Source organism: Cheilinus undulatus, linkage group 1, assembly GCF_018320785.1.
Source record: "Cheilinus undulatus linkage group 1, ASM1832078v1, whole genome shotgun sequence".
Classification (NCBI taxonomy): Eukaryota; Metazoa; Chordata; class Actinopteri; order Labriformes; family Labridae; genus Cheilinus; species Cheilinus undulatus.
The window spans coordinates 51,525,575-51,538,226 of NC_054865.1; the positions used below are offsets into that span (position 1 = coordinate 51,525,575).

Below are 12,652 nucleotides of genomic sequence, written 5' to 3' on the forward strand. Positions count from 1 at the left end.
TTGCTGTACATTACCATTCTATCTGTTGAGCTATGTTTGGTCTTCACTGTAGGTCTAATATAATGTGCCTGTTTTCCACAGCACAGTCGATCCAGAACCCGGTATCGGCCGATACCAACACTCTGGTTTCAGAATCAGCATTAAGTAGGAAACATGGTTTTGCAACATTTCTAATTATGGCCCTGAATTCATTGATTGATGCATTAATGCTGACAGCCCTTATTTCAAGACATCACTGTTAAATATTAAGGACTACAACCAAAGTTTAGTTTTATTAATCTGACAGAAATCAATGACTTCCTGTGAGTGTTATGTATGATAAAATGCCACCAGCAGACTCTGACTAGGGATGGGTACCATAATCTGTTACTAACAATGTACTGGTTCCAATACATCCAGTACCCACAAGGCCACATCACAACACAGACTTCAGTGTTTCATGTTTGTACCTTCGCTAAATGTCAGAGTCAAAGATGCTTAACCTTCTCTGCATTCTATGCTAGCTGGGCTGTCCAGATTTTCCTTCCAGAATTCAGAAACAGATACCAAAGGCAACAGAAGCATCTCCTATGAAGTGCACACTTATGGTATAAAAGCACCATCATTCAGCAGATAAAAGTAAAAACATAGATTTGGTCAAAGCTTCATAAATATAAGAGGGCATACTAAAAGTACCCTATGATTTTTGTACTTTTTGGACATTTAAATGTTTATGATTTGCCCCCACCCACACAAATTGAGGAATGGGAGATCTATGTTACAGAAAAAAATCCCTTCTCACTTTGTTTACAAATGGACAGATTTACAGAGTTATGGTCAAGATAGGTTACATACACACAACAGTCGCAGCCAAAAACTAAGAAGTATGAAATTATTACCTGATATTAGCCCCATAGATAAATCTCTTGAAGAGTATAATGTATACATGCGGTGAACTACATAACGTATTATTCTCGTGCACTGCATGTTTTTCTCTTCAGTCTCACTCGATGAAAGAGGAAACAATATTAAAATGTCTACCTACACTCAAATGTAAATTAGCATGACTACACATTCTTCTGTGAAGACTGCAGTTATAAAGTAAAAGGATGTAAACATAAAAGAAAGCAATATGGGAATAAAGTGAAAAAAGCACTTTCAAAAACTGTTATGAAAGATACAGACATAATGTTTATATTGCAGAGGATAGAAACAGTGAATGAATGTTAAGCCTTAATGTCTGAATGGCTGAAATAAATAATCCACTTTTGGTGAATAACTACGTATTCAGAATAACAAACATGGAATAAAACAAAACAGTATACCCCAGACTCGTGAACCACAGCGTGAGCTCTCTCCTTGAAAGCCAGAGACGAGGATGGCAATGCCATTTAGTCTAAAATGTGTTCCACTGATGGAGAACGGAGGGAGACCCTGTAAGCACACGATGACTTCATGGAGAGTGAGGGGTATTTTCCAGTTGATACACAATAAAAGTGCAATTAATTTAAGTAATCTGGGTGTAAAGGCCCAAGTAAACTGTTTACGAGTCCAAAAAGGTAGCTCTGCCAACGGAGCAGCTCCATGCCGTACCACATCACACAGACAGTGAAACCAAAGCACACAGAACACTCTGCTCAGGAGTGGAAGAGTGAAAATGAAGGCATTAAACAAAGCAGAGACTGAAGCCTGACACTCTATTGTTATATCAGTGATGATGGAGCAGTCTTTGCTATTCATTCAATCAAAAATAACTGCCACAAACGGAAGCCAGACAAAAACAATAGGCAGATGTCAGTTTAATATGTGTTCATCTCTGTTTTTGGTGGGAGGCAACTGGTAGAAAGGAGCCTGGATTTGTGTTTCAGTGGTTTATACTGTCTCTAGTGGAAATTATGAAGAACTGCCAATGGGCTACTTAAAAATAGGTGCAGTCTGCCATCTGCTGGTCAAAGAAGACACACCAGAAACAGACCCAGCTCTGAATATGTGAGGGGAAATACACATCAAAACAAGACCCAATGAAGGCATGGTGGTAGGATTACAGCTTCAGCAATTAGCACAAAAATCAACTAATAACAGGATAAAACAGTCCCAAAAGTCACACAGTCTTTACATGCTTTATAGCAATCCAGTCTTAGATGACAAAGCAATCAAACACTGGCAGTGAAACCAAGAAATAAAATCTGCTAAGTCACATGTGATCATTACATTTTGCAAAGCATCAAGGTCATTTCAGGTGGCATTGTTTTACTTAAGCTATTCAGTCATTTCTCCTTTGATGAATGGTTCTCAACTGGATGAGCATCTGGACCAAACGTACCATCCTTATGAGAAATAGAGACCCACACTTCAAAAATAAACTCCACTGCACAAATTAATACAAAAAGTTTGCAGTGCAAAAGTGCACAGCTGCAGAAGGGCATGTATGCATTTTTTGTACTCCAGATAGCATGGAAATGTTGGCGATTTTATGAGGAATTTCCTCAATATCTCACAACAGCACTGGTTTTTATCCCTAGAAGAGGATAAATAAGTTGAAATCTTGTGAAAATGAATGAAATTAACTCTCAGTGTTACAGAAAAAGTACTTAAAATAGAAAGTTTATGATGTATGTCCACTTATGGGCCACTGCACATCATAGACTTCATACACCTTTTTTTCCTGGCACACATTCCCGACCTACTGAATATGGCTTTGTGATCCACTTTTGCGTCCACACCCACCAGTTGAGAACCGATTCCTTTGACTAACTAGACTTACAATCACTCAAATCAGAGCAATCTGGACCATCCTTTGACCTTTCGATTTGTGTGGTTATTCCCTTTAGCTACAGCGGTTTGAATTTATAATTTGGATGTAGATATGGCCTTATCATCCAAAACTGGTCTTATTTTCACTTACCTGTTCGCTAAACTGCTCCTGGGACAGGCAGTCAGTGATGTTGACACAGCCCAAAAGGCAGCCAGTGGGGTAATCTTTGGGAAATCTGGGCTCTGCAAAAAAAGAAAAAATAATAATCAGGTTAGGGTTAATCCCTTGTTGTAAAGGACTGCAGTAAAGAAAACTGTTTTTTGAGGTTCTCATTCTTCAGTCACACATTTAACACACACTCTTTAGCTTGATTTTTCTTTAGGGTTACTGTTTCGTGGATGCCAGGAGAACGTTACCTGCCTGACTGCATTGTTCTAACTGTCAAGTTTCCCAGGGTCGACCACTCATCTTCAGTGAAAGACAATCATAATGATTCAGCATTCCAAGACATTTTGACAATGCTATGCTTCCAACTTTGTGGCAACAGTCTGGGGAAGCTCCCTCTATTCCAAATGCACGAAGGCAGGACTATAGAGATATGGTTTGATGAGTTCGATGAGGAAAAACTTGACTGGCCTACAGCGCCCTGACTTCAACCCCACTAAGCAGCTTTGGGATGAACTGGGATGGAGACTGTGAACCAGTCCATCAGTGCCTGACATCATAAACACTCTACAGAATGAATGGGCACAAATACTCACAGAAACACTCCAAAATCTTATATAGCTGCAAAATACATACAATGTCATTGCAGTCTTGTTGGTGTTATGGTCAGGCGGTGGAATACTTTTGTCCATATAGTGTGTGTACTTCTGTAAGTAGCTACATGTAATGAGACCTAGCATTTACGGTTTCATTTCCTTATGTGCCGTGTGTCACATGTTCACCTCTTGGGTAGATGTGGCGGTACATTGATTCCACCTCTGCGATCTCCTGAGGAGTGGGCTTCTTGGCTGCAGCAGCAATCCAAAGACGACCTCGATGAGATGTGTACCAAGTTCTGCCTTCTACCCTACACACCCACAACACACAATAAAGAAATGTTACCCCTGCTTCCAATAGCCTGACGAAAATGAGATCAAATATATTACGATTTATCTTGCTCTTTACCTCTTGATGCCTTTGACCAGCAGTGAGGCCCATGGTTGGTGCATGCTGAGGCACCAGCCTCCATCAGACATCTCCTGCAGCTCTTTATCCTGAAGCCTCAGCTTGGATCGTTCTTCTGCTCCTTTGGCCTTCACTAAGCTCTTCGTCTGCTCCAAGTTTCTCTTGTTTTCACGGCCTCCGACATCCACCCACTGGAAAATTAATTAACTGTACTTGTTAAAATGATAAAATCCAACATTCACCAAAAAATTTTTTTTTCCAACTTTCAGTTTTAATCTTATTTGGTTTACGTTGTGACTTTTTTATTAAGTTTGAAGTACTGACACCAGGAAGAACAGTTTCTACAAAGAGGATCCTAACACCTCATCAATGAAGAATATCTTTTTCAACATATTTTACAGATGTTACACCTAAAGCGGGGTACACACATAAGGATTTTCTAAATCTGAAGAGATTTTTTATCTGTTAGAGACCCCACACATAAAGATAAAAATCAGGCATTTAACAGTTTTGATCGTACTGTGTGTGGTGTGCTCAGATAATCTAAACACAGCACACCACACACATCATGATTCTGACCCACCACCGATCTAGAATCTCATCATCCAAGCCAGAAATCTTGCATGATCACACGTAATCAAACAAAAACGAAGAAGAAGAAACATAGCAACAACCAGGAAAACACAACACACAACATGGAAGAGGACATACAAGAAGAGGGAATGATGGTGTTCTCGGGACTATTTTTAATGGGAAAATCCGGAACTAAAAAAAAAAAAATAAAGACTGTGGAGAAAATCCTGGAGACAGCGCGAACACAGACTTTATGATGCTTCAGCAGGTCAGCCATGCTTGTTTTCATTTACACCTGCTTCCTTGTTCTTCAGTCAGCTCACTTCTTGATCGGCTACATTCTGTTCCACGTCACAACTTACAGAGTCATGACTCAGGAGTTGTCAGCTTTCCCCACACATATGAAGATTTTTTGTCGTAAATATTGAACAAGTTTAATATTTATGATTGTCGGCCTCGAAATTCACCCTGGGAAATTCCCTCTTAACACACCTCAGACCACAGTATAATCTTATAGGATAATCTTATAAGACATAAGATAATCAGGCGTTTGCCGTCCTTGGTCGGGAAGGGGGAAAATCAGGACAAAAACAGCCAAATTATCTTTATGTCTGTACCCCGCTTAAGAGGACTGAAGAAATGAGAGGTCCTCAAAGAAATAATCCCATACATAGTAGGGATCCATGATACTGGATTTTTCAAGATATGTTTTAAAGCTTTTTGATGCCTTTATTCAGAGAGGGGGTCAGTGGACAGAGTCAGAAACAAAGGATGAGAGAGTACTGAGAGACATGCTGGAAAGGAGCCGCAGGCTAGACTTGAACCAGAGCCACCCACATACACCTAACCTAAACTCCAGGACATCTGCAACCCCCGGAATAAGATTTCTGCTAATGTCTGATATGCCTATGTTTACAAATTCCAATACCAGCCCTGTAATTGACTGGTGACCAGTCCAGGGCGTACCCTGCCTCTCGCCCAATAACAGCTGGGATAGGCTCCATCCCCCCCACCCCCGACCCTCACCATAACGGGATAAGCGGTATAGAAAATGGATGGATTTTAGCCGATACCAATATCTAAATTTAGTTGATATGGTCAGTTGGTCCAGGCTAAAACTTCAATAACGTGTTTGTTCAGCCAGTGTTGATACAGGCAGATTTTACAGCCAAAACATCCATTTTAAATATCTGCAGAAATTTTCTTTTCGATACCGATAATTAACTTTCTAAGCTAACATCTGCCAAACCTGATGTCTCGCTGATAATATCATGCATCTCTAATATATAAGACACATGACACTATGCATATATGTTAAAAATGGCTGACCTCTGGTGCAGCCTGCATGATGTTGGGGTTGACCAGCTCTCCAAGAGTCTGTTTTCCACCTTTTCTTTCAGAGTACGTTGATGACTTCATCATGGGCTCATTGTTCATGGCTTTGAGGGTCTCATCCAACCTGCAATTGACACAAAAAGAGAAACTCTGGCGTAACTACACATAAATATGATTAATAAACATACCATTTCCTTACAGCCCTTCATATAAATTGTGTAAAATGATCTTACTTGTTGTAGTATTCATCAAGGTTGTTTCCTTCATCGATTACTTGTCTGCCCGCGAAGTCCAGTGTGATCTTCCTGTCCTTACGAGATGCATGGCGAAGCTCTCTCAGCTCTTCTTCCTTTTTCTTCAGCTTTTCTCGCTCACCGGGTGACAACCACTGATTGGAATTAGTGGCAAAGTAGTCCGCCTCATCATCCAGAACCTGAGTTCTCTTCACACTGAGTTGAGGGGGTATAAACAGGTCAGTATTCCCACCAAAGTTCATGATTCTAACCTGATGAAATGTTCTGTTAAAGTGTGTTTTATGATACCTGTTCCTGTCGTATTCCAGCAGTTTGTCTTTGTGTTGAACAGCTTTCTCCAAGCCAGCTTTCATTAAGGCCTCTTGGTGTGGGAGATAATCTCTTTCTCCAGCATCTGTGACAAAAATTAACCAACTCTTAGCATCAACCCTCTTCATCTGGCTTTCATACTCAAATTATTCTTTTCTCTCTCACCTCCCATAAGCTTCTTTCTGAGTTTCTGGCTTTTGTTGGAGTCCCGTTGAAGGATTTCTTGCTCCTCTTTTGTGCAGACCTGATGAAGAAATAAACTCTGACTGAGTAAATAAAAAGCAAACATGGGCTTTAAAGGACTGTAGGTTTATAGACTTTCATACCAAGCTTCCACAGAAGAGGCAGGGCCCTGAGCCTTCTTGCTCGCACACAATGCGACCACAGCTGATGCAGTTGTTGATCAATTTGTGCTTTTGGGCGAGGCACTCACAAGCATTTCGGCCTGGGAGTAAGACAGCCAGCCTGTCCTGTCCCTCCTTGTTGTACAGATTGACAAACTTGGTTTTCTTCTTTGTTGAAGAAGAACTACTGCTCTCTTGAGCCTGAGGAAACAAAACAAGATGAAATGATATCTTAGAGGCTGGTATATTAGAACTAATAAAAATAGAATTACCCATGAATAACTTATCTTGGCATCGTGTGTCTGGATTTACTCAGACCATATTACCTCCATAAAGACGGTCATAAAAAAGCAGGTGTTTCAACATACCCTCATCAGATCTATGGGGGTTTTAACTGCTTCTGGCTCAGGCTCTGATTGGCTCACAGTCAACACCTCCTGCTTGTTTCGGCCCTTACGTTTCGACTTCTTCTGGGTATCTTTGGTCATGTCTGGTGAATCTAAGAAAGGGGTGAAAACCATCTTCAGCAAATAACTGAAATAGCTCAGTTTGAAAACAAATTTCATCTAGGGAAATTTAATAAAAACCATACAGTCAGAGTGAAAGTGTGCTTAAGTAACTAATTTGTGTGTAATTTAAGTTGAGACCTCACATATCGAGTGGTATACCTGCTGATGTAACGGATTCCTTGAGAACATAAAGCCCTGGGGTGTCTGAGGCCTGTTTTTGAGTCTTCTTCCATCTGCTCACAAGCTCATCTATAAAGTGCCTTTTTCTCCCATCTGTGCCCTGCAGGAGGTCTCCAACATACTCCTCGATCTCTTCAGCTTTTTCAATGGACAGAATGTATCTAGACAGAAGATGAAAACATTGAGATGACAAAGACACTGCTTTGTCAGGACTGCATGGTACCAGGCAATGATTTAACTTTGCTACTGCTAAGAAACTTTAATGGACCTGTGCATCAATACTATGATAGGGAACTGGCACCAGCAAAACGCTGGTGAAGTGAAAAAGCAGTCAAAGAGAATTAAATACTACGGTGTCAGGGTGGAAAAATGAATTAGACGGTACTCTTTTAATTACTGCAATTGAGGAGCTTTATTGTGTACTAGCACTTTTTGAGTGGCTTTGAAAATCAGTAATTTTACTTTTGCTTAGAAATACTTTAGAGGAAATATCTGAACTTTACTTCTGAGTAAGAACTAAAAATTTTGAAGGCAAAAAGGGGATGTCAGAGCAGTTGCATTGCCCTCTGTTATAAATGTGCTCCTTTAATTAAACAACCTGGTTGAAGATTCCTACTGTCTTGTTGTTTTTGCAAGCCCACAAAGGAAAGGTCTTAGTCTATTTTTTTAACCCCTCAGGTATCAAAAGTAACTACTCAGTATTCTAAATCAACTTTAAATGGATTATTTTTCATCTAATTGGATGGTGAATAGATCAGTAATTTAACATCTACTTGAGTAAAATATAACTTAATCAAAGTAACTGTACTTTTACTTTCTCCAGCCTTGCTCCTGTGTGACTGGTTATCTTAAACATTTATTTTTCGGTGGCTGGTTATACTCTAATGGTTAAAGCCCCACACTAATTCTTTGTCCCTTTATTGTTGAAGTTCTCAGCGCTGTGTTTTCTGCCTTTTTGCTTTAGATATGTAAATAAGTACATCTGTGAACCACACCATGCATGTTTACATATTGGTAATACTTGTGTAATTGGTAGCTTTTGCAGGTACATTCTTAGTGTTCATGTACTTAAATGTGTTTTTTTAAATAACTTTCAAAATCAAATATAACAGCTACAAACTGGCTTTTCTGTGTTTCATGTCTCAGGTTTGTATAAAGGATGCATATGTTGGATTTTTCCAGTATCCAATGTGCCAGTATTCACAAATTCATTTTAGCTGATACCTATATTCAAAGGTAGTTAAGACCTAAAACTTCAGCCCTAAAAACATTACACTCTGAAATAAAAAATAAACCTAAACCAGTAATGGAAAAAATACAAGATAATCGTGTTCAAGTAAAAGTACAGTAACTTTGGTTAAAAATTTATTCAAGTTAAAGTAAAAAGCAGAGGATGCAAAGTTCACTTAAAGTACTGGGTTTCTACTTTTGAGATTGTACAGTGAAATAGGATCTTTCCTTAATATGCAATAACAACATTAGTAGATAAACATCCATCCAGGCTGGTTATAATAAGATATGACTTAACATACAGTAAAATGCAGAACAGTTGTTCTCACTAAGTGCTACGGATGGTCATCTGTATGAGAGCCAAATGAGTGGCCAGTTTCATGTTGTTTACAGCGAGCTAGACCCTCTTCATTTTGGCTTTTGGTGTTAACTTTTTACATAGAACTTGATGGTTTTAAAGTGCAGTTAAGTACAACAGTTTCCCTAAATTATACTTAAGGAAACTGCTGATTTTAAAATGTACTCAAACAAGTACAAGTAGACTCAGTAAATCAATTTGAGTGACTGCAATTAATGACTTTGCACCCCTGCTAAAACTGATAGAGAATCTACAGATTATTAGGATCTTTGAAAACATGTCAAATTTTTTTCAGCCTGTGCTTTATATGTTTTTATTTCCAAGGACTCAGCTACTTAGTCTTGTGAAACTGTCAAAAAGGTTGTTTACAAAACAAAAGTATCTGATCATGAGTATCTGACCATTTAAATGGCACGGATGAAAGGTCCCATAATTCTTCAGTTCAACATTAATTCATAAGAGCTGCATCAATTTCTTTAGGTGCAGTTGGGGAGCTTCTACACAAATAACATATACAACAAATACAACAGCAACATACAGACAACAAATGATACATAAGAGTTGAAACTGACGTAAACGTACTGATGTTAAACAGATTTACTAACAGGATAAATAAAAACAGTCTGATCGGTGTCATTGTAAATACTTACTAGAGTGTAGAGATCTAGGGAGTGAAAACTAATGTGAATTAATACACCTGTCAAACCGTCTATATGCGACGGTGACAGACATGATACCAAACTTATTTAGCTCGTTTTTTCATAGGAAAGCAACGTAATCAACACAATTATAAACTGAGGAAATCATTTTCTACATTAGATCCATCTGTGTTAGCCTACATAACAACGCACCATTTCATTAGCTTCTTTTTATCTAGAATATTCCCATTTGATAACGTTAGCTTGCGGTGGTTTCTCACCACTTTAACGGTCATATCAAACAAACTTAACGTCACTTACTGGACGATGTCTTCACAAGCCTCCAGCCCGAACTTGTGGTGTAGCTGGTCCACACACCACTGCAACAAAGCTTCAGACATTTTACCAAATAAAACTCCTTCAATCCAAAGATGAAAACAGAGCTGCCGGTGTCGTGTCAAACCAAAACTGAAGTGTTTCCAGTCGGAGGAATAACAACGGTACACACACAGAGAGTAAGCGGTGCGACAGAGAATTCCATCCTGAATAAACTTGTATATGGATCCTTTTTAACACTAGCTCTACATTAAGCTAAATTAAACTTAAACCAGTTGAGTATTTTTTGGGCCTTGATATTAATAATTAGAATCAAATGTTCGTGAATGTATGGAGTATTTTATTAATGAAGGAGTATCTTAGCTGCATCTGTAACGTCCAGACACTAGGTGCAGGGCTGCCAACTTTCCAGAAAAGTTGGGAGTGAGATTTTAGAGAACTGCATGTGCAGAGCTTTCCATTTTTTGAGTGTGCCAGCGCATACAGCTGTTTATTTATTCATTTATCTTTTTTTTAATCCCCAAATACCAACCTAATATAAAGACAGCATGGCACAGGCCAGAGCGTGGCACGTTTTGTGCATAATGTACTATTGTACTGATTGAAGACGGGAGTCTGAGACAAACTTCCTTTTCGACAGCTAAGTGTGTCCCTCCTGTCCACAGTTCTTGTGGATGCTGATCCCAGCTACAAACTAACTTGAGTATTCTGTCTAGTTAGTCTGTTTTAAGGCTATATAAATGTGCCATTTGTATAACATATAAACATGTCCAAAGCGCCCTCGAAAACACGCCAAAACTTAGTGCCCTCTTCAGTGGCAAGAATGCACTGTGTGTGCCCTTTTTTTTCCTTTCGCCCCTGCCCTTGAAAAAGTCTGTGCACGCCACTGAATAGGAGTACATATATGATGATAGCATCCTCTTTATGTGAGATTGGTATTTTACATTTTTAAAGAAAGAAAGTCTGAGTATGACTGTAACATTCAATTTTTGTTTATTGATTGACCAGTTGAATTGAATAAGATTCAACTAGCACCATAAGAGATAAAAAAAATAATTTATTTTTGTACACACACACACACACACACAAATATATATATATATGAATGAATATGTGAGTTATGTGTTTTTCATGAAAAAAAGATGAAAGATTTGTTGCTCTTGTGGACATTTCAGAGCTCTGTCCAACAGTTGCACTATTCCTCATCACTGTTCCCTTGTTCGGGGTTCTTTACCAGAGATGAAGCTCTTTCTTTCTTCTTTTTCTCAAATATCAGAGCTAACAAGCTGTTTATTTGTTTCTCATTTCTTCATGCACACATGTTGACATTGTACAGCTGGTTATTGAAAGGGCCTGCGTGGAATTTTATTTTGTCTGAGAAATGACTTTAATATGTCATTCTTTACAGAACAACTGATGTGTGTCTTGTTCTGACATGTAGGTAAAACAAACAAGGAAATGTGTTTTTTCATTTTTGACTGTATCACCCAGTTCTAAAATAAAGCAGAAGAGCCTAAAGAATTCAAGTCCCTTTGAGGCTTCCGTAGTATACTGAGTCGTCAAGGATACCAAACTATAATTTACCTTTGACAAGTTGAAGTCTGCTTAAGCAAATTGTGGTATGAAAATTATTTTGCACACATAAACTGTAGAAGTATGCAATGTCCATTTCATGAAAAACGTTGTAATAGATGACAATTATGAATAGACGTTTTTGGAGGGCTCGTGTTAGTAAGATGTAGTTTATAATATGAAAGAATTGTTGGATGAAGGTTGGACGATGTCATATTTTCATTTAGGAAGAGAATTTGCATCAGCTGAGAGCAGAACAACATGTTGGTGAACATTGACCGCTGGAGGTTGAACATTGACCGCTGGAGGTTGCACCGTAACGACGGTTGCCACCCGCCATTAAACTTCAAGAAGAAGAACACAGCGACACACAGCGGAAGTGAACAAACAGGACTAGCTTTGAAACGCAGTTGCAGCATCGCAAAGACTTGAATGTAGTTAAAGCTTAGCCTCCTCGTTTTTAATAACTACAAAATGAGTTCAACTGAGAATCTGAGAGAGTTTATCGTCCAGCGGCTAACTGCTGCTGCTGAAGACATTTCTGGAGTTTTTCAGAGAACGATCGTGGAGTACCGGGCAGAGATCGATCGACAGGCAGCTTCACGTCAACTTACACAGGATTGGTGAGAAACAAAAATCAATACATAAACAGATATCACTGTTTTTTGTGCTCCCCATGGTGTCATTATCAGGTTTTAGCTAGTTTTGGGGCTTTTAACCTCTTAGCCTGCAACCCCATAATAGCACACTGCAACAAAGGGGGGCTTAATTTAAGATAAAAACACTGAATCTGAGAAGAAAGGTACCCAAAAGTAGTGAAATTATCTGTCCATGCAGCAGGACTGTTCGACTAAATAAAATATCTTGAAATAAGATTGTTAAATCTAGAATTAAGTAAGTTGGCAGAAGCCTTCAAAGGGGTTAAAATAAGCAGAAAATGCTGGTTTTGAGATGAGACTGCTTCAAACTGAACTTCCCACAGCCTTAAAATAAGTAAGATATACATATAAGCAGGGCTTGACGTTGACTTTTTTGCTCACTGGCCACCGTACTTGGTTTTGAAAAGTTACTAGCCACCGAACATTTCCACTGGCCACAGTTGTGTTGACT

General features: G+C 38.9%; 1 protein-coding gene across 1 annotated transcript in view; it reads right to left on the bottom strand.

The window, feature by feature from the left end:
* trip4 (thyroid hormone receptor interactor 4) overlaps positions 1 to 10,108 on the bottom strand; it is a 145,024-nt gene extending 134,916 nt beyond the window's left edge. The window contains exons 1-11 of the mRNA XM_041806506.1: positions 9,956 to 10,108; positions 7,388 to 7,569; positions 7,088 to 7,218; positions 6,702 to 6,920; positions 6,541 to 6,619; positions 6,355 to 6,460; positions 6,046 to 6,261; positions 5,807 to 5,936; positions 3,905 to 4,095; positions 3,682 to 3,806; positions 2,885 to 2,976 (exon numbers count right to left, since the gene is read on the bottom strand). Coding sequence (XP_041662440.1) covers positions 2,885 to 2,976; positions 3,682 to 3,806; positions 3,905 to 4,095; positions 5,807 to 5,936; positions 6,046 to 6,261; positions 6,355 to 6,460; positions 6,541 to 6,619; positions 6,702 to 6,920; positions 7,088 to 7,218; positions 7,388 to 7,569; positions 9,956 to 10,035 — 1,551 coding nt within the window. The 5' untranslated portion in view covers positions 10,036 to 10,108. The remainder of the gene's footprint in view (positions 1 to 2,884; positions 2,977 to 3,681; positions 3,807 to 3,904; positions 4,096 to 5,806; positions 5,937 to 6,045; positions 6,262 to 6,354; positions 6,461 to 6,540; positions 6,620 to 6,701; positions 6,921 to 7,087; positions 7,219 to 7,387; positions 7,570 to 9,955) is intronic.
* Positions 10,109 to 12,652: the final 2,544 nt, after the last annotated feature.